We start from the raw sequence: 22,208 nt of genomic DNA, 5'->3' as shown, positions 1-22,208 counted from the left end.
AGTCGAGGCTGCTTCCCAAGTGTTGCCGGAAGTCTTGCGAATTTGCGCCTAAGGGGTTAAGATTAACGCTTCCTAAAAAATCTCTGGTAAAAACATTTCTGTAGTAAGGTCTGGAAGTCGATTTCGGATTGGGCGACCAGTGGCAGGAAGAACAGCCCACTACCAAATACGAAAATCTGATTGGTTGACACTTTAGTCCTTTAACAACGCTGCCCTAACTGTGAGGAACGATGATCCAATTTTATCGGTGACAAGCTGTGGTCCCGTTAGTTCTAAATGCATAGGGAGTATGATTACGTTTATGTTCTCGTTCCTTTGTTAGATTGTGTATTATTATTCTTTTAACAGGGCGACAGTCGTGTCGGGGGATAGATTACAATATGTTTCTTTTATTTGGATGAATTAAGCAGACAGCAAGTTTCAAGAATTGGATCGCCGAAGCGCTGAACCTGCCGCCTGAGCGATCGAGCCGATGATCTGGTAGACTTTATCCGCCTATGAAGCCTGCTGTATGTCTTTAAGTATGTCAGGAAAACATTTTAAAGGCCATGAAGTCAGTTGCTGCATCAAATATTTTATTTTTGGATTTAACATAATATTTTGGGTAAGTGTGTCTTGGCACCTTTGTCTTACGACCATTCTGGAATGTTGTGACAGTGTTGTTTAATTAGGCTAAACATTAGGCCCGACTGGAAGAAATGGCTGAAAAGCACAGTGATAGGCCTATGATAATAACGTAGCCTGATACATTTATTTTTTACATTCACAGTATTATTTTACGACCACAATACCTAGCGTGTAAGAGACCTATCTGTATGTACTCATATTGGCTGTTATAGCCGCGCACAAAAACGATTGTGTTGCTACTTAATTGTAAGTAGCAACACAAATCTCGGTGTTAGTTTATCTGGCAAGCTCTTTCTATTTTGTTTATTTTGGCAGTCACGATAGCCTTCACATACTATTGCAACTCAGGGCAGTTTATCAGATTGCCTACCTAGTGTCCCTATAATCTGCTTTCTATCCTCGTTTGTCGCGCCTCTCACGTGACACGTGAAAAGCTCATTGTTTTCACATGCAAATGGTTACATAAACATAAACATTTAATATATCTCACTGCCAGACAACAGTATGCATCGTATACATTCCTACTGTAGGAATGCGACTGGTCCGATCTGATTTTGAAAAGGCCAATTCAGGATTAGCCTAAAATCTGTTAACCCTAAAATATATTTGTAGGGTCTAACCATACACTGAAAACGAGGGGCTGCAAACCAGCATTGCTGGGGATAAAGATGCAACTCTACTGTACATGGGAATACATTTGTTTGTGTTGACGTTCAGAAGCTGAGTTACCAGATTGTAAAGCAGAGTCTAAGAAGTTGGATTTTGCTTGGAAAGTAATTATATACAATGTGAGATGGTAGCTATCAATCAATGAAGGCCAAATGCATAGTAATTTAGAAGAACATATTTGGGTAGCATAATAACGTTTGGAGAGAAAATTCAACATACGTTTTTTTTAATGAGATGTGAAATTCACCTAAATAATCCTTGAAACAGCAAAATGTGTCCTAGGTCCCTTAAATTCCACCATATTAAAGAGGTGGTATAGTTACTATAGACTATAAAAAAGGCATTCCTGGGGAAATGTTTTGATAGCCCTCCATTGTACCCAGTAACTGTAAAAACCTGTAATTTAAAAATATAAGCATCTCAGATTCGATGGGTGTTTTTGTTTTTGTAGGACTCGTCTGTGTTTCTTGTATTACTTTATATTCATCTGCCTTGTTAGTGAAATGCACAAACCTGAGCTCAGCTTTAATTTCCAGAGGGAGGATGACATTATGCTATAATGAGCCAGTCTCTGAGAAACTGATGTGGCTCTTCAGGGCCGCTCCTTGACTATTATATTTTTTCCCTCCCCATCTTGAGGCTTCGTTTGGGTTTGAAATGGTCTCCGTAGATCTTTAGCCTTCCGTTAAGATGACTGTGGGTGAAGCTTTATGTCCCCCTCGACCCATTCAAACGACAACACATTGAGCTCACGTGACCCTCTGGGTTCTTGTTCTGGTTCACAGGAATTTGGCCGAATTGACACCGATGGGCCTGCGGCCTGGTCCGTTCCTGCATAATGCAATCCCATTCGACGCCCACTGTCACCATTGTTCCCCTCAACTCCTACACCCCGCCCCCCCCCCCCCCCTCCGAAGTCCGGCCCCAGTGCCGTTGTTTGCTTTCAGGGCCGTTGACCGTGTCCTTGTTGGTGAACGTAGGAGCCCATGCTCGTCCAAGAGCGCCGTTATCTTCAGTCTTCAGCGTTGGATTTGCGACATGCCGTTTTTCGCCGGTCACGAAGGGTAACCTACACCCACAATGTTCCCCACCATGTAACTGGCACGACTGTACATTCTGTACTGCTTTACACGTTTGGCGGCAGTTGCAAAGCTGACACAGATGTTGAGTTGAATGCAGGGGCGGGGAAGATTTAAGGTGTTTAGAGTGGCTGAGTTACAGATCCCTAGAACCAAGCCGATGGGTTGGCGTACGAGCCCCTCTTCTTTACCTTGTGTCTTGTAAACTGGCCCTGTAGCCGATAAAATGCGTAAGAGAGCTTTAATAAACTTTAACTACCAATCAATCGGTCACATTTATTTATAGAGCCCTCACGTTAGTGGTTGTCACAAAGTGAAGTGCTTTTACCAATGTGTCTTTAGACGCATGATACAGAGGCGTTTATGAAACAAAATTCATAAATGGAGGCCGTGAGTTGCTGAAATGAGAGGGCTTCAATAATTGGGCTAATTGCTGAATTTTCAATTGGATCGTGTGTGTGCATTGTCTACCTGCATATTCCCAAAATGAACACTGTCTCAGATACTTTCTACTTGTAGCCACACATCCATATACTGCCTAAAGTAATTCATGCCTTTAATTACTTCCCAATATTGTCTGACCACATAGTGAATGAAATGAAAGGCAAGACCTTCAGACCTCCATGATATGTATGTAAACTTTTCATCCATGTTACATTGTGTGATTATCAACATCGACATTCGGCTGGTTTGGTTTTCCCACCTTTGGAACTTTATGACTGGGGCTTCGCCTTCCCGGAGGTTTGAAGCGGGTCAGGGAAGGGACGGCACAGGGCAGGGACGGCACGGGTAAGGGCAGAGACGGCACGGGTCAGGGCAGGGACGGCACGGGTCAGGGCAGGGACGGCACAGGGCAGGGACGGCACGGGTCAGGGCAGGGACGGCACAGGACAGGGACGGCACGGGTCAGGGCAGGGACGGCACGGGTCAGGGCAGGGATGGCACAGGGCAGGGACGGCACGGGTAAGGGCAGGGACGGCACGGGTCAGGGCAGGGACGGCACAGGGCAGGGACGGCACGGGTCAGGGCAGGGACGGCACAGGGCAGGGACGGCACGGATCAGGGCAGGGACGGCACGCATATTGACTGGAGAAGCTGTTTGTACTCCTCTTCTGTGTGGCCCCTCTGTTGTGCTGTTGTCATGTTTACAGTCGCTGTGTTATGTTAGCTGGCTAAATGTGGGTTCAAACCCACAACAACAACAAAAAAAACTCAACAAACAGTTGTCATGGGAGTGTAATGCAAAGGCCAGTGTATAAATAGAGGCTCTGGACACAGCTTTAGCAACGGAGAGGCGGCCAGAAGAAACATTGTTCTTGGTGATTTTGTAAGTTTTCTCTCTGGGGGTCTGTTTGGGAACAAAGTGCGACCTCACTGCATGTGATGTTGAAGTTTGGGGTCACATATAACACAGTTGGAGATGGTACAAAAGAAGATCCATGGAAACTAGCGCTGAAGCTTCATCTGTCATTGTTACGTGTAGTTAAACCTGGATAAAGAGGAGTGTTTTTTTCCCCTGTTTTTTTCTTCTTTTTTACAGTAAATCCTCCTCATCACTTAAGCTTATCCCTACATTTGTGAGTTTATAGAGGTTAGAACCCAGAGAGTTTGACATCATGCTGTTATTGATGTTTTAAATAAGTACCAGCTTTTATTCACTGGCCTGCGGAGGTACTCCAGATTAAACCAGTTCTTTTACAGCGCCCTACTCTGTTTTAGCATATGGATTTGTCCTTTTTACCGAGTGGAGACTAAATCTGCCTGTGTGCATTTGTGCGTAACAGCGTTTTTAAGCCACCGGACAGACCTGATTGGCCTGAGCGGGGGGCCGTACAGAAATGAAGTGAAATCGTATGACACCATTGGCCTGATTTATTCATAAGCCCAATATTGATTTCTTTTATACTTCCTACTAATCACTGCCCTGAGCTTTGGCTCCTTAGCCCGCGCTAGGCTCACAGTCCAAATGACTCGGCTCTGCTGGCACCCCCTGCTGATGTCTGAACCGGGCCAGGGCCTCTGGCGTCCTCGTCTCCATAGTGGGTTACCGGCAGCAGCAATAGAATAGTTTGTTACATTTTTGAGCCCCGCCTCATCAACCTTTCCTGTGACTGTCAGGGGGTGTGTGCGGCGGGGAAAGGGCCGGCTGTGGCGGGGGAAAGGGCCGGCTATGAGTCACTGCCATGGGAGGAGTGACCCGGTGGGCTGGGGCCAGAGGGAGTCGGAGATGTTACACTGGGCTGGGCATCCCACCACTTCTTGCTCCAGTGAAATGACGTTGGCCCGGGACAAAAAAAAGGCCCACATTTCTGTATCAGGCATGCGGCCCACAGGCCCACCAGGACTTCTCCCAGTACTCCAGATGGCCAGTCCAGTATTGTCGACTAACCCTAGACCCTGTCCACACACATGCTCACATCACACACACACACACACACACACATTCACTCACACACACTCATTCATAAAACATGAACAAACATGTACAGTATGCTGAGGCGATACGCACACACACACACGCATACACAGACAAACACGTTAAAACATCCCCACCAGCCCACATTGTTGGTCTGCAGCTGTGACAGCTGTATTTTAGGTTTATGGTTGATGTGTCTTGTTGGCCATCTGTGTTGGAAACGTCCTCGGTGGCCCTGACATTTGCCAAAACCCTTCAAGATCCCAGGTGTGATCAAAAACAGAACTGGAGAAGTGTTGCTCCAACAGGGATGACTGATGTTCATGTGTATCAGAGCATCAAAATGCAAAATCTATGCCTGCATGTGCGTCATTCCATTTGGAATCGGCATGATTATTTGCGTGTGCAGCATGTACACAGACAGTGAGAATCACCCAGCTGACGGGGCTGAGCTTGGTCTCTCGTGTTAGTGCTGCGTATTGATTCAAGCCCATGGGGTGTCACAGCTATCAGGTCATAGAGGACTGGTCAGCCTGCCCCTCATAGACAGGCAGCGGACTGGTCGGAGGACTGGTCGGAGGACTGGTCAGAACGGGATGATGTTTTGACCGTGAACTTGTCGTCGATTGTCATACCGAGATTGACGGGAGGTTAGATTGTGGGCTCCTCCTCCTCACAGCCCGACTCCCACTGTTCCTCTGATCGAAGCCAGCTGCTTTTCGTCACAACCCCACGCAGCCGTCCTGGCGGACTGACCGGGGGAACAGTGTTCAGGATGGAGGGATGGCTTGCCAGCGCTGGGCAGACTGCAGCCTGGTTGCAGGCCTGTAGATGCAGCGGTTTATTCACACTAAAGCGGTTACGTAGGACCAGGTCCACAGATTCCACTGGTGTAGCCTGTAAAGGACGAGCTGGGGAGCTTGGACAGTTAGGCCTTCCAGGGTCACTTCCTGTTGTAGTTGTTTTTGTGAATTGGCTGCAGTTTTCAGACAAATTCCACACATCCGGCCCCACCCGTCAGTATCCTCCTCAGACAGACTGGGAAATAGGTAGACTGGCAGACAGGCAGACAAGAACTTTAGAATTGCCTTTTCCTCAGAACTCACACTAAAGTAGAGGTTTTAGATGGACATAATCACCAAGCCTAAATATATATTATTTCTGTCAAACCCCTGCAGTCAGTTTATTTCATCTGTCAAACCTGGGATTTAAGGTTTTATAGTAAAAGATCCTGGCATAAATGAGACCATTAGTTTTCTGACAAGCCAGACATTGCAGTCGAGCTGGGATTTCAAGGGGAGGATCATACGTTCAACCCTCGACTCCCGAAGATGACCACATCTGCTGTTTAGTGCTGTAAAGTTAATGTGTGCTGTGTGTTTATCTAACCAAGGAATGTTGCTCTGGAAGAGGGAGAGGTTTACCCCCGGGAGTACATTAATATGATATATTGTGTCTTGTGCTTTCTTTCAGTTGCTGGGTGTCGCCTTCCTGGGTATCGGACTGTGGGCTTGGAATGAGAAGGTGAGTTAGGACCAGAAAACATTGTCCCATTAATTTCAAATGTACTAAAAAATTACTTTAAAAAGAGAAAAACATGATTTGACATTACACAGAGAACGGTCACTTGCATAATATGGCCGACCACAGTCTTTTTCTCAAACTCTGATGCTGGTCCATGGAGAAATTCCCACCGTTCCACCACATCCCATGGATATGAAACAGTGGAGTTACATGAAATAACTCCAATGTATCCTATTTGACTGTTGGCGGATACAAACTACTATACAACTGAACTCCTACAAATGTATTTGTAGTTGGAGCTATTAACTTAACTGACCCCTGGCTGAGAATAAGATTGCGTTTGCAGTAATACTCACCTGGTAAAATGGGTGGAAATTGACAGCACAAATGTTCCTTTTATGATGCTCACAAGCCTTGAAGGACACTAGGACCCCAGTGGGTACCTGGCCTAAATACAGTGGGTACCTGACCTTGCCCAGTGGGTACCTGACCTTTGCCCAGTGGGTACCTGACCTTTGCCCAGTGGGTACCTGACCTTTGCCCAGTTGGTACCTGACCTTTGCCCAGTGGGTACCTGACCTTTGCCCAGTTGGTACCTGACCTTTGCCCAGTGGGTACCTGGCCTATGCCCAGTGGGTACTTCACTCATGAGACCATAGACTTACCGGTAAAATGCACAAACAAGGTTGCGGCAGGGATGCTCAGTGCAGGGCAAATTTCCGTTGGTGGTATTATAACCAAAAAAGGTTGGGAACCACCTAACTGAATAGCATATAGCAATGTAGGGTACCGGTCAAATGTTTGGACACACTGTCCCATTCAAGAGGACTGGTACTCTATGTTGTCATCTTAACATTCACAACTATTAGTTTATGATCTTCCCATAACCATTTTGATGCATTTGAATCTCTGAAAACATTAGACCTGAATCATTCACATTTACATTTTGGATTTACATTAATGTGTGTTGAATTTTTGTGTGTTAATTGGGAATAGGGCAGCAGACTAAGACCTCATTCTGGGTTTCTGATAAAAAAAAAAAACATAGTTTGGATGATTTGCACTTGTCACTGGGTCTAGTTTTTCTAAATCATTTCTAGTATGACTGATGATGTGGTTTGAATCTAGATCCTATTCACAAAGCATCTCAGAGTAAAATGTAATGTCGGTTCCATTTTTCATTTATTATGATTTAAAACAGTGGGACTCAAACCTGTCATTGTCACAACACCTTCTTTCAATTCTGGGGATACCTGGGGGTTACCGGAGAAGAGGGTTGAGAATCATTGTGGACATGAACGCAGACCCTCAAACAAAGAATGTGACAAACAGGATTCACTTAAAATAACTGCTTGGTCAGAGAGCGAACACAAAACAAGTAAAGAGGATGAGCTGTTTTTAGAAATCGGAAACGTGCATTCGAGCATGATTCTAGGTACAGTTTAGTGTAAAGAATCAGGGCTTGTACAAATGTTTATTTTGTAATGGCTAAATAACCTTTAGGTACCTTCAAACCAAAGATGAGGTTGATTTGACATTTCTCACACGCACTGATTCGTTCCACAGATTTTTAGGTAGTCACTTCTTTCAGGGTCAGGAACCATCTAACATCAAGTTGAATAAAATCTCTTTTAATTGCTTGTTTTATTAAAAATGACTCAAGTACCTTGCGAAGTACTTGGGTGGAGCTGTTGGAAGAATCCCGAGGCTTCCAGCTTGACATATACCAGGGAGTCATCCTGCCCCAGATTAGTACTGATGCTTGATACTGAATACTTCCCAGGCCATTGAGGAGCCGTTATTATGAATTCCTGGCACAAAGTTGGGTTAAAGTATCTGGTTTAAGGTGCTTTATCTTTACTTTCTCCACTCAGTCAATTCTATAAGGACTTTAATGTCACGGGGGAACGTTTCTTTACATGACCAAGTGGAGGTGGGGGAAATGAAACAATTACAACAGTGAAATCACAAATAAAATAAGTAAAAAAATAAATAAACGGATCAAGTGAGATTTACAAGGAAGAATAAATAAAGACATGAATATGGGTTATATTCACAATGTTGTTTGTGCTCTACTAGTCAATCTTATTGCTACGGGTCCCAACTTCTGCTGTGGCTGCACATTGAAGATATGGGAGTTTTTCATTGTTTGATTCATTCTGTAATGATCTGAGGGAAATATTTGCTTCTAATGTCATACATTTGGCCGGAGTTGTTTTTCCACCTTATCACTCTCTCACTCTCACTCCCCCAGGGTGTTCTTTCCAACATCTCATCCATCACAGACCTGGGAGGTTTTGACCCTGTCTGGCTCTTCCTGGTAACGGGAGGGGTAATGTTCATCCTGGGCTTCGCCGGCTGCATCGGAGCACTGAGGGAAAACACGCTCCTGCTCAAGTTTGTACGTTCATAACCTTCATGTATATCTTTAACTGTCTGTGTTCATAAAAAGCACCATATAAAATGTATGGACACCTATGCTTTTCTATGTTGTTTCAGATGTAGTCTATATCTCATGCTATTTAGTCGGTAATGAGTAAGAAACCCGCCCACCATGTTCCCTCACAAAGTGTAAGAATTACAGAACAACTTCTGCTTAGCTAATTAGTCAACTGCTGGGCTAGAACAAATATGTCCCCCGCCCACAGGTCATTGTTCCCAGAATGCAGTGAGAAACACTGGTTCTGATAACTGACTCTGTGTGTCCCCGTGTTTTCCAGTTCTCTGTGTTCCTGGGGATCATCTTCTTTCTGGAGCTGACAGCTGGAGTGTTGGCCTTTGTCTTCAAGGACTGGATCAAGGACCAGCTCAACTTCTTCATCAACAACAACATCCGGGCATACCGTGACGACATCGACCTCCAGAACCTTATAGACTTCACTCAGGAATACGTAAGCACTTGAGAGTGTGTGTGTGTGTGTGTGTGTGAGAGAGAGCCTAGTGGCCCCAATCACCACACTTCACAGTCCCTTGGCAACACGTAATGTTTCCATAGCAACAAGGGGATGCCCACAAAGGATGACAACTCCACATCCATTTGTAAAGCTCTTTCCAATTTTTGTGAAAAGACCTCAGAGTCCCAAACATTATCCTCAGCATTCCTCGCATCAAGGAATGGGCTAAATCTGTAATCTGCTGCAGAATTTAATGGATTAAATTTGCAATTTGCAATCTACTATAGAGCTTGTACCACACAGCAGTATGCTTGATATGCACAGGATTTATAGACTCAGATGAATTTTTCATTGCATCTGATTCTCTATTCTCTCGTATGTCACCACAGAATTATGTGGAACGAGGTCTTGGGCGTTGACCTCACTGTCCAAACCAATGGCATAACAGGAAGTAGACATGTTTGGAATGATACTCCATCAATCTTGTAATGTGTAGCCCACAAAGACATGTCTCTAAAATGTCTCGTAGTGATATAAGCTCAAAAAGCAAACTCTGGTTGATAAAAATGTCTGAGAGATATCAAGACACGGTTGAAAACGTCTCATCCGTGAAACACTTTTGGCCGAAGGCCTTATCATAAAGAGCTCCACAGCGTACAACGGTTTGCAGTAGGCATGGCTCATTTGAGGTGTTGTAGAAGCCTTCTTCGTTTTTCTTTTAAGTAGGTTGCAATTCGTCGCCGTCCTTGAAAGAGTTCAGCGAGAGACTGTGGCCACCTCAGGATATTTAAGGTGTTGTGGTAATCAGAGTCGTATGGTGATATGAAGGACATACACACAGCGCAGGTTCATTATCACTCGGCTGGCATGTGACATGCCGGTTGACCGGTGCTCTGACCAGGGAACAGGGGGAAGAGGTCTGTGACTTTAACGTCTCATAAGGTCGTAGTGCATGACTCTTACCTCACCTGGTTGTTTAGGTCCGAACTGGCAACCAATTTATAGAAAAAAGAAGGAAAAGAAACCCTGCAGAAACTCTGTGGAATCGGTTTGACACCCCTGATCTAGATAGGGCCACTCACAGTGGATAGATTTAGCTTCTGCTAAATCACAATTGGAGGATGTACTGGAACAATCACAGAGGAGGTATACCGATGGGTTCAGAGCCAAGTTCCTGAAATGAACACCATTCTACTGCGGGTGACGTTTGTCTCTTCTCAGGACAAATCACTATTCTGAGGACCTGCGTAGGCAATGCATGTTGAAAACAGCATTCTATAGAAATTACTCTATAAAGATTTTAACATAAAACATTGAAGAAGTTATTAAGTGAGAGGAAGCAAAGCAGTGTCTGGTTAATGATGCTGAATTACCTTCAGTGTGGTAGAGTAGTAATGCAGAAGCTTGTTATTTGACAGAAGATTTAAAGGTGATGTAATACAGCCTTCATTAGAGTTAATAAGTTGCTCTTGCTTCACTCATCTATGCGTCTTAAACGAGTTGATACACCCAAGTATTAATTGAAGTCCCATTAAAATCCCCAGTCTGTCCCCGGGTGGTCTCATTCTCAGTGTATTTGTTCAGTGGCAGGCCTTTTGAGTCGTCAACTGGTTGGCAGAGACCCTTCTGGCACCTCTGACCGTATGAATCCCAGATGGTGTTCAGACCGGGCCTGTATTCAGAAAGGGCCGAAGAATGGGGGAGGGTGCTGGTCTAGGATCAGTTTAGCCCCCCCCCCCTTACATATTCATCAGGATCTGAAAGGCAATACAGATCCCAGACCCGAACTCCTCTGTGAGGCCCCTTTGTGAATACAGGCCTGTTGTCAGCCTCCCACATTCTCTGTCAGTCACACGCCACCCACACTGATGGTGTGCGAGATGACAGGAGAAGAAACTCAATGCCAAGTCATTCCCGTCAGAACAATGAAAGTCCTTTATTTCCCCGCTGTTGTGGTAGCACCAGGGCTGCACTAGGGCCATCTGTGGGAGACATACAGGTCGTGCGTGCGTGCGTGCACACTGTATGTTCATGTGTTGTGGGGTAAAACTTGTGTCTATTGTCCTCCAGCATGTGTAAAAGAGCTCCATATTGAGTGAGCTGTATGAAAAGAAGCAGAGCCGCTCGGCGACCGGTGGAGTGGAGGGCATGTCTTCATCTTCCATTTTCCCGAACCCGCTTTGCGGTTGTGAGGAAATGGCATTTTCCTGTATTGGGGCGTCACGACATCAATTTAAAGACGACGAGAAAAAAAAACGGGGTGAAATGTTTGGATATGTTCTAATTGCATTGCTGACGTTGCCTTCCGCTCGGGCATTTATCTCCTCAGTGGGAGTGTTGCGGTGCCTTTGGAGCGGACGACTGGAACCTCAACATCTACTTCAACTGCACGGACACCAATCCCAGCCGGGAGAAGTGCGGCGTCCCTTTCTCCTGCTGCACCAAGGACCCTGCGGTAAGGAACCCGGGGACGGGGACGTGGAACGTGACCGACGGAAGAGTAGAAGAACAACCAAGCGAGGGGGAACGAACAATATGGCTACAAATTGAGGGAAAGAAGATTGTAATGGTTTCCTCCACACGCGCAGCCAACGGGTTACACAGGGCTACTGGGGCCAAGTTAGTTACATAATGGCATCTGGAAGATCCAGGGCCCACATACTAACTTCTTTCATTATCGGGGACACTGAGCAGTGAATCGTCGATGACTTTTGATCTTTTCGATAAAACTTTTTGGTCTTTTCCCACTAGGAGGACGTGATAAACACCCAGTGCGGCTATGATGTACGAGCCAAATCAGTGAGTGCCGTTCTCTTTCCTCTTTACACGGCTAATTAAGCCGTTCACGTTTGTTCTTTTTCTTGATATTACTTTACCTATATAAAGGATATACGGCATAATGAGTGGTCAGTATCAGTAATCTGATGGTCCGTATAGTTGTGTAATGAAAGCATTATGCTTGGTTTCTGTGTCCGTGCAGGATATTAAGCCTCCTGTAACAAATGTGTTGTTGCCCGTTTCTTTGTAGGACGCAGAGCAGAAGGACTACATCCATGTGAAAGGCTGTGTGCCGCAGTTTGAAAAGTGGCTACAGGACAACCTGACTGTGGTGGCGGGGATCTTCATAGGAGTTGCACTGTTACAGGCGAGGGGGAAACGTTCGTTTGTCGTTCGTTTCGGGCATCCATTGTGTTATTATTTCCTTGGTTACAAAAATCACGTAAATAATGGATTTTCTTTCTTGCGCAGATTTTTGGCATTTGCTTGGCACAGAACCTAGTGAGTGACATTGAAGCTGTCAGAGCAAGCTGGTGAGTAAATTCTGGCTACATTTTATGTATTTCCCCATCATGTGCAAAAATCCTTTTTATCTATCATTATTAAGTAGACTCTATATTGAATTTGACAAGTGCATAATCAATCCAGGAAATGCAATTTTAAATGCTATTGAATTTCAGCGTTGTGCTTTGTTTGCCACCAAGTGGGATGAATTTGTTACTGCAACATGGAAATCTTTTGACAACAGGAATAGGAGTCACGTTTCATTTATTTTAAATATGCATTTTACAAGATTTTTCTGATATAATGTTAGATACGTCTGCCTAGATCCAAAGTGTAAAAATATTAAACTTTTCTCTGGCGCAACTAAACAATCTGGATTGTAGCATTTACACTTTCTGTTTTTTAAATGATCGCGTTAACTCAGACTGATGTTGGGCACTGTATAAAAACCTACAACGACTACCATGGCAACCCCCCCTCCATGGCAACCATCCAGGTATGCCCTAACATTTCCGATGTAGAATTGTGCGGCCAAGGTGAACATGTTAAAGAAGACACTGACTAAACACTGCCATGGCGGGTTTGATTGAATCCCAGCTGAGTCATTTCACAGACTGTGGGTTCTGCGCCCAGTCACTCCCATCTTGACCCTCCATCCAGAAAAGGATGGAATGACCCCCCCCACCCCACCCCCGCCCCATAGCCACCCCAACCATGGCAGTGCCAGCCTGCTGCTCTGCCACGCCATCGTCATGCCAACTCACCTCACGCTTCATTCTTCCCTGGTGCTTCGTCAGGGTGCCCCCACCCTCCCTGTCCGTGCGTCGAGCCCCGCCTCGTTCCGGGAAGAAAAGGTCTGCGTACTGCGCGTGAGGAACGTGCCCGCTAGCATGCGTGTTCGAAATCGCAGCCGGTGGGTGTTGCTGTTGTCCTCCTCCGTGAATCAGTAGTAGTCACTGTAGAAAATGACCGACCACAGCCCAGATACTGCACCCCCTCCCCACCCATTCATTATGGTCTCATAACATTGAAGGCATAGTTCAGGATTTTTGGCAGTGATGTCCTTCTCCAGTTAGACGAACTTGTGCTACTTTTTATTTTCTCTCTGTGTCCGTTATGAAAGAAGCTTAGGAGTCAGTAAGCGAAATGTACCGTGAGACTGCAGGAACAGTTAGCATGCCAAGTGTTCCCAATCACATTGGTAAATTTGATGTGACTGCACACAGAGTCATAACGAATGTACACAAGTTTCTCACTTTCTCTGGAAGTAGGTAAAGGTCTCGATTGACAAAATCCCAAACTATCTGTTTAGTCTAGTAGACACAAACCACTGGCTGGGACATTTAGATCATAGAGCCATTGTCTTCCACCTCAAGAAACCAACATCAGCCGGTGTTAGTCTGCCAGTGTGTTTAAGGTCAGGGCATGACCCATTTCCACCACCCATCAGTTCAACCTAGAGGAATAGAAACATTTCCCAAATAATCCCAAACGTCTTTCAGATCACCTCCACTCCTTTTCCCAAACTCTCCCTCTCTGATTCACTGTGCCAAACCTCCGTTCTCCGCAGCCACCCCACCTATCCACAAGAGGGCGTATTCAGAATGCGTTGCATGTTTACAGAACACTGAAATCTAAATGGCGGTGAACATGTAGTTAGTATTAAGTATTGTGAATACTGATTACACAGCTGAGTGGGACTTAACAATTCTTGATAAAGCTTCACACATTCTGGACACACCCCCTGGCTTTGCTGTTATGTAATAGAACATTGCTATTAATTTTCCTTTTGCATTTTCTCTATCTCCTTATGTGTAGTTTGTTTACCTGATGTCACAACCAGTCTTTACCCAGGAATACTCCGGTAAGGATTATTATGAAGTCACCAAGCTGAGTGGAAAGGATTTGACCACTACAATGTCCAAAACATTTGCGGTGTTGTTGACATTTCTCACGGGAATAGTTTAGGAGCTGCGAGTGATTGACCATGATTGTCTGTCTGTCTCAAGGTCTCTTCCGCATGGTTATGCCAGTTTTGGAACGCCAAAAGATGCCAGGAGCCTGCTAACACCGGGAGAGATTTCTGAGACCGTCTGCACCACGTGACTTCATAATGACCGGCACATCCTTTTTTTAATGCCCCATTTAGTGTCATGAAATTCCACTAACTTTCCCAAAATCCCCAGATTTTTTAGAAATTACGGATCGAAGAAAGTCACCTGTGCTTTGAGTCTCTGTTGTTTCACAGGGTTCCTCCGAGGGTTAAACACTGTGTAGAAACGCACATGGAAAAAAAGAATGAGGAAAAACACTTTGTAAATGCACTGCATGCCTGTCACAATGGTATGGATTCACGTTTTGTTTCAAAAGGATGTACAGACGTCTTCTTATTGACACAGGTATTTTTTTAACAGTTAAATGGTAGCCGTTTCTGTGGTGACAGTCCGTGAGCATAGAGAGACTATCACACTAGAGTGCTAATGTACAGCATAGTCACAGCCTTTAATCCACCTTTGCTTTGAACTGCTAATGTGTTGGTATAAGTGTTTATGTGGCACATAAGAACAGTCTCCATTTCATGGCATTTCTACGGATGTTATATCTTAATTTGATCACCCTGTTCCAGGGGTTTTCAGTCACAGCTTTTAGTGTCTTCGAGTTTTAAAATTGTTCTGAAGTTTGTTATTTCCACATTAAAATGTGAGATTTTGTGTTCTGAAGGAAAAATATATCAACCCCTACAAAAATATAATCTGTGTAATAATTCACATTTCCTGTGACTGGGGGACTGATTTCCAGCTGTATAAAACTGTCTCAAATGAAGATATGGCATTTTATAACAAACCTTTTGGGGGAGGTATACAGACGGATGTTGTCAAATGCTTGAGATGTGCTTGATTTAGCGTGACTTTGCACTTTAAGGAACTTGTCATTTGGAACGCTAAATCAAGCAGACTTTAAGTATCAATGTACTTGATCCAGTTCTGAATACACATTTAGGGAAGTCGTATCCTTGTTATTTAGTTAATGCCCATCTCTTGCTATATTGATGAATATTTTGGAATTCCCGTTATTCCTTATTTGATCTTGTTCTGAGGGCTGAAAGTGATTTGTTGGAGGGAAGCTCAGTGATCAGTGGGCGGAGCTCACAACAATGTTAGTGTAAAAAGAAACTTGCTTACATTTTTAGAATTGATGGTTGTCATGCTGAAGGGATTTGGTTCAAATCCCATTGATCAATGGGCGGAACTCGCAACAACCAGTGCTAATGAAATAAAGGCCCAGTTGAAGGTGGAATGTAATTGTGCTTTCAACTACGTTAACCAATCACACACAAGGGAAAACCTTCTGACCATTGGCAGGTAAACAGGACCCGGCCGTGTTTGTTTTGGGGCCCACGGCCTGTAGTGGGTCAAAATCTGGGTCTTTTTCGGGTCAGAGTAATCCACCCGTTTACATTTAATTTATTATGCATCAGCTGTGTTACAGTGAGGAGAACAATTGTATTTGATACACTGCCGATTTTCCAGGTTTTCCCACTTACAAAGCATGTAGAAGTCTGTAATTGTTTATCATAGGTACACTTCAACTGTGAGTGACGGAATCTAAAACAAAAATCCAGAAAATCACATTGTATGATTTTTAAGTAATTAATTTGCATTTTATTGCATGACGTAAGTTTGCACACACTGCAGCAGGGATTGTAGCAGCAGGGATTTTGGCCCACTCAAAGGCCTGGCCCTTTGATGCTATGTTCTAGATAACAGGCTGCCCATACTGTATGTCAACCTTAACTCTGTATCAATCAAACCCACATTAGGATATTTACCTTTTATGATGGTCAAATTTGTAAATAAATTATTTAAAAATCATTCAATGTGATTTTCTGGATTTTTAGATTCCGTCTCTCACAGTTGAAGAATACCTATGATAAAAATTACAGACTTCTACGTGCTTTGTAAGTAATAAAACCTGCAAAATCGTCAGTGTATCAAATACTTGTTCTCCCCACTGTAATGTCAATAATCCCATGGGAAGACAATTAGCCGTGTACAATTTCAGACTGCTAGTTAGTTTGATGGTCTAAACTCAATTTCAGAATACCTAGGAGCCCTGACCTCTGGAAGGATTCTGATTAGATCACATTTTTAGGCTGTTAGACGCATGGTGCCTAGATCAGATCCCCACGCGCCCGTTTCATTCCTTTCGTAACGCAAGTTTACCATTCACATCCCTGTGGAGGATAGTTACAACACCAAACTGTCATGCTGGAGGGTGAAATCGGGGATAAAGGATGCCATTCAGTAGGTCCTTAGTCCAATCCCCAGTATGACTTAAAATACCTTTATAACCTTTACCAGTCAAGCTGCTTTCTGCCTTCAGAACAACACTTACATTCAATAGATTTTTTGTCTTGAATAACCGTGAAATTGAGCCCCCTTTTTTTTTTTTTTGTATTAGTTGACCTGCTGACATTGTTAATGGTGATCGTTATAAATAAAGAAGGGACCATACAAAGAGATTTGGGCTCTTTTTTTTTTGGAGGTACCTCCAATCGGAAACGGTGACAGAACTGTCACCCTCGTCAAAATGGTGGTATGCTAGGCCGGTCAGAGGGACACAAGGCCTGGCCCTTTGATGCTATGTTCTAGATAACAGGCTGCCCATACTGTATGTCAACCTTAACTCTGTATCAATCAAACCCACATTAGGATATTTACCTTTTATGATGGTCAAATTTGTAAAGTATGCATAATCCTGGCTGTTTGTTTTTAGCAGACTAAGTTACTTTTATAATTTCGGGTAAAAAAGGTTCTGACTGAATACTGCAACGGGAGTTTGACTGAACTGAGCCCTGAAGTTGTTCAAAATTCATGGAGTTTAGGATAAAGGATTAGATGGAACAGAATGCAGAATCACTGACACTGTGGCCCTTGTCAATATAGTTAGGAAACCCTGTTTTACACCCAAGGCATAAAACCTAAAATCCTTATCTTAACATTCATGAATGTAGTAAAAGCCATAGGAACTACCCAAAATAATACATTCTCGCCAGCAATCATCTTTAATCATGTTTGAGTTACAATCTTCCAAATGTACAACTTGTCATCAATGACATTTACAACAAACATTTATGTTTATATCTTAATGCAGTTCATTTGTGGTTACGCCTTGATTGGATTGTGTCTTTGTAAGGTTACAAATCTGATAAATTACCATTCATACCTGACAAAAATGAACAAAGACAAGATGATAAACAAATAATTTATATTTAAAATAAAAAAGGTCACCGGATGGCGCCTAACACAGTATCTAATATGCTGGAATGTGCATGTTCTCCATACTTCCAGTGGGATAGAAACCACACATGCAAACAAAGAGCTGGCCTGGGAAAAACCACAGAGCAGTTAGTACCACACACAGACATGGGTCATCTTCTCTGGCTGTCCGGACCGGCCCTTTCTGACAGGAGAGGCCGTCCGTGGTACCATGGCGACTATGTGGAATGACAGCCAAAGCCTATGGTGGGCGTTTCAGGTCGTCTTTTTACCCAATCACGCTACATAGGTGATTAGCTCTCTCAGTGCGCAGAGAAGTGGTGAATAACTTTCTTTCTGACAAAGGAATCTTCTGAGATGCGCGCAGCTCTACTTCTGCCTACCCGAAATAGACAAACTGGTACCCCCTCAGTGGATTTTCCTGGCACTTCCGACTCAAAGGCAACAAATACGTCCACACTTACAGTCCACACCTGGTGGGTTGTTGACACGCACACAAACAACAGGAGGTGACCGTGTTACTGTTTACTTTAATGTAACTTATATCCAACCCAGGATTCCTTCATGTCAGACTGGACTCTGCACGAGGAACACCTGCCTGGGGCTTTGTTCAGTTGGGGTGAAACGTTTACAACTTTGCAGATAGAAATGTAACAAAAGATTCACACGACGCCCCGATTCTGCTGGACGACCATACAGTATCTGTTCTGCATTAGGCATATCTGACCTTTCTGCACCGTTTTCACCGTCTGTAAACGCCCCTGATAGAACAGTTTGTGTAGGACATTCGGTGGCAGTTTAGTGGGTTTGTATCAAAGTGAAGGGAAGAGAGAGAATTGGCTTGGGATTATTACCAAGCCAGCTCCTTTCAAACTCCAGTTTAACTACAATATACAGTTAAACTCTATATCAGCTCTGTTCGATCGGCCCAGGGCTGTGTTTCTGGGTACGCAGTAGGGTCAAAATGAATACGAATACACCATCAACCGGACTACACAAGGCCTGTCGTCTTCAACTCGGTGCTCAAGCTGAAACGGGACCCGGGGGTTATGACGCAGCACGAGCACATGGCTGCTTAGTTGGTTTTCAAACCACCTCGACTGGCTGTTTTTTTTTTAGTTTTTTCTCCCCCTGTTCTTTTGTTATGCTGTAATGTTTCTCGATGAGTAAGTGAACAGGTTTCACAGCTATGGTCATCATAAAAAGTGTTCTCTTTGCATGTCTATCTACCGCGGAAAGAAAAGGCTGTCTGTGGACGCTTTGTTATCAATAGGGGTGAAGCTGCTTGTTGGGAGCGGAGTATGCATGCGGAATTAGGGGGGGGGGTTGGGGGCGTAAGGCAAGGGGGGGGGGGGGCTGGCTGCTGACAGGGACAGGATACCTTGGCACGTGACAATGGGACACAGAGGTAGGGAGTGTGGCGGGGGGCGGGGTGCAGGGAACGGGCTACCCGGGCAGGTGTTGGGGGTGCAGGGAGTTAAGAGTCCTTTAGCTCTGTGCTGTTAGCCTCTGCTCTGTGAGCGACGCCTGGTGGGACACCGTTTTGTTCTCGTGCGACCGCAGCTTGGACACCACGTCGATGAAGGCCAGGTCCTGCACCTCTTTTTGGAGAGGCTCTGGAGGAGGGACAGGAGAACGGGTCACGTTCAGAAGGAAGCACGGGCTAAACATAAAACCCCAGCCCGTACGCCGCGTTCTTCTACGACTGCCGAACTGGAAACAGCCAGCCACTCACCTGAGCCCAGGACGGCGCAGATGATGATCATAGAGTTGTATTTGATCTCCGGCGCACTCCTCTCGTCCGACAGCAGCTTGTGGAGCACCTGCACCAGACCGGCTCCGACAAAGTCTTTTTCGCCCCCCGCTGAAAACGTGAGAAACACCCATTTAGTCAAACGCCCGACGTACAGTTGCATTTAGGCTGCAGCTTTGGATCGGTCTTTTCTCTGACACCTTTGAAACAATGCATTACTGCTGTCAACGATCTGGAAGATTCTGCGCGTGTTCATTCTCACAATGTTCTATTTTTATTTTTTGGGGATAATTTGCTCAACCTGATAATGTAGGCCACCTCTCTGCTGATAATATCCTGCTGATAATTTGATCATAGAGAAACTATTTTAGCCTACGGCCTAGGTTTTGTATGCTAGCCTACAATCTAGGCACAACTTGATAGACAATACACGGCTGATATCAGCTAGGGTAGCAAATTTGAACATGGGTTTGCTTGTTCTGCCTGGTCCAGTACCATGAATGGAGTGTCCCGTTTAAATCCCTCAACCCCCGAGGGTGCTGTCCGAGACTGATTTGAGTAGACACAAACCAACATTATGCTGATTTATTTGAAGTTATTTATGGTCGCATTTTGTGTTGCACCCCATCAAAACACACTAAAGCTACAAATAACTCCAGTGCTTGAACTGCCTACTACAATTTGTCATATCAGGGCCAGGGATAAGGAACGCTACTTTGAATGGCTTGCCTATCTCTTTAGGACATATGTTTATTTTGGGCTGTTTGCTCCAGGGTTTTTATTTTGCCTGTTTAATCTCAGGCGATCAGTAATATGAAGCAGACATATGGGCAGCATTAGCAGATTGATCAAAGGGAGAAAAATCACAATCAGTTTGGGTGGACAAGCTGCAGCAATCTAACTGTACTTTGAAAATCAATACATATTCAGAACGTAATCCGCACATCCACAGAAGCTTCTGGATCTTTGAGTAAGATGTGCTAAAGTGAGAAAATCCAAACTCCAATCTAAAAATATTTCTGTGTTTTGTGATAATATTTCAATGATACCACAGTTGATGTCATTTATACAGAAACCTTTATTAGGTCCATTTACTTTGCATTGTTTGGTTCTAACTCAACCCGCGAATGCACTACTTCAAACAATAAGTCATGTTCAGTAAGAACAAAATTGTTTTAATGGTGTAAAACAGGGAAGTTGTACTCGAGAAGTTGGCCACTTGACTTGACGCAGCCGTGTTAAAACCTTTTACTGCAGTGTGTCCTACTGAACATGACCCAGGACCAGTCACAGTAAGCCCAACCAATCCGCCCCTCCCCGGTGCCATTACCCAACACCATGACCCACGTGAACCCCTCCCCCCCCCCCCCCAGAACCTTACCCAGGTCCAAACTGGCGATGAGGCCCAGAGCGACCAGCGCCTCGTTCTGCATGATCATGTGTTCGCTCGTCGCCATGGTTACCAAGTGTTTCACGCCGGCCCCCTGGATGACGGTCTTTACGACGTCCTGAAACCCAGCAAACGTGTGAGAGACATTTCGGCGCGGACGAACTCCCGCCAGCCCCCACTGCTGGCCCTTCTGCTGGACCGATCAGCTGAAATCAGGTGTGTCGAGGCAGGGGCGGAGCAAAAAACAACCTGCACACCAATGACACCAATCCGCCCTGATCTACGTGGTATATGGACTCTCTTTGGTGCGGTGTGCACTAAGGACCTACATTCGTGCTGCCATAAGGGTTTTTTAGTCTGTCTAGTGATCTACAAAAAGCACAGAAACTTTTTGAGCCGGGAGCTCATTAATCTACAGTCTGGAAAGAGACAAGCAGTCAGAGTCCTCCTCCTCGGAGACGAGGGAGCGCGTGGAATTGGAGCAGGACTGGTGAAGCAGCCTCTGGGCGTGAGCCAATGAGGACCAGCGTTACTTCAAGAGGAGTAATAACATGACTCAGTGGTTCCCCTCCATGAATAATGGAACAAGCCAGCGTGGACTGGACTTCTAGATGGCAGTAACATGAGTTAAGCACCTAATACAGCCTTTCATTAAAACACTGTCATAATATAAATTGTTTGTGTGTGTGTGTGTGTGTGTCTGTATACGTGCTCGTATCCTACTATACTTGTGAGGACCAGATGTAAAGAAACACATGGTAAATCATGACTACTGAGGACATTTTGCTGGTCCTCATATATATAAGGTGCTTTACTAGACTTGGACTTTATGGTTAGAGTTAAGTGGGGATTACTGGGGTCCCCACTTAACTTTACGGTTAGTGGGGTTTTGGCGGTTATAGAAAAGAAAGGATTTTAAACTGAAATAAATTGTGATCCCCAAAAAGTCCTCCCAGGTTTATTAAAACCAACTTTGCGGGTGTGTGAGGTTTTCTGCACTGGCAGCCATCCCTCCCTCAGACGCTGCTTGGCCATGACTCACCTTGGACTTGCTGTGACGGATGAGGGCAGACAGGAGCCTGTTCGACTCCCCCATGACCCCTGCGTGGTCTTTGGCTTCACACCACTCCACCAGACGCTCCACCAGCTTCGCGTTGGTCCCCAGCTGGTCTGCGGCATCCGCTGAGGGAAAATCACCACAGATCATGCTCTGCTCCAAAAGCCCTATTGCTATAGGTAGCAGTTTGGCAAATATAGATATATTTTTTAAACAACTGGTTCTTTCAGGCACTTGT

General features: G+C 44.8%; 2 protein-coding genes across 5 annotated transcripts in view; one reads left to right on the top strand and one right to left on the bottom strand.

The window, feature by feature from the left end:
* The first annotated feature begins 213 nt into the window (after positions 1-213).
* Positions 214-15,207, top strand: tspan5a (tetraspanin 5a). Of its 2 annotated transcripts, XM_010890269.4 has the most exons (11): positions 214-604; positions 6,265-6,315; positions 8,570-8,716; positions 9,036-9,206; positions 11,539-11,664; positions 11,961-12,008; positions 12,238-12,354; positions 12,459-12,520; positions 13,289-13,404; positions 14,310-14,355; positions 14,501-15,207. In XM_010890269.4, the coding sequence occupies exons 1-9, from the start codon at positions 512-514 to the stop codon at positions 13,362-13,364; spliced, it is 891 nt and encodes a 296-aa protein (XP_010888571.1). In that variant the 5' UTR covers positions 214-511; the 3' UTR covers positions 13,365-13,404; positions 14,310-14,355; positions 14,501-15,207. The 2 variants fall into 2 exon arrangements, with proteins under 2 accessions (XP_010888571.1, XP_010888572.1); XM_010890270.4 differs by lacking the exon at positions 13,289-13,404.
* Positions 15,208-17,533: 2,326 nt separating this feature from the next.
* The window catches only part of rap1gds1 (RAP1, GTP-GDP dissociation stimulator 1), a 29,229-nt gene continuing 24,554 nt past the window's right edge, over positions 17,534-22,208 (bottom strand). For all 3 annotated transcript variants that reach the window (XM_013140469.4, XM_013140470.4, XM_013140472.4), the window contains 4 exons: positions 21,956-22,095; positions 20,905-21,031; positions 19,506-19,634; positions 17,534-19,386 (listed from right to left, as the gene is read on the bottom strand). In XM_013140469.4, the coding sequence (XP_012995923.1) occupies positions 19,259-19,386; positions 19,506-19,634; positions 20,905-21,031; positions 21,956-22,095 (524 nt within the window). In that variant the 3' untranslated portion in view covers positions 17,534-19,258. The remainder of the gene's footprint in view (positions 19,387-19,505; positions 19,635-20,904; positions 21,032-21,955; positions 22,096-22,208) is intronic.

The sequence above is a fragment of the Esox lucius genome, chromosome 24 (genome assembly GCF_011004845.1).
Source record: "Esox lucius isolate fEsoLuc1 chromosome 24, fEsoLuc1.pri, whole genome shotgun sequence".
NCBI lineage: Eukaryota > Metazoa > Chordata > Actinopteri > Esociformes > Esocidae > Esox > Esox lucius.
The sequence above is the reverse complement of the archived record's forward strand: the minus strand, read 5'-3'. Positions and strand labels throughout refer to the sequence as shown.

Bases quoted from the DNA above. Each gene is read 5' to 3' on its own strand.
- tspan5a (XM_010890269.4), top strand. From the start codon at position 512: ATGTCTTTAAGTATGTCAGGAAAACATTTTAAAGGCCATGAAGTCAGT. The intron at 605-6,264 runs GTAAGTGTGTCT...GCTTTCTTTCAG, and splicing joins GATTTAACATAATATTTTGG to TTGCTGGGTGTCGCCTTCCT. The intron at 9,207-11,538 runs GTAAGCACTTGA...TTATCTCCTCAG, and splicing joins TAGACTTCACTCAGGAATAC to TGGGAGTGTTGCGGTGCCTT.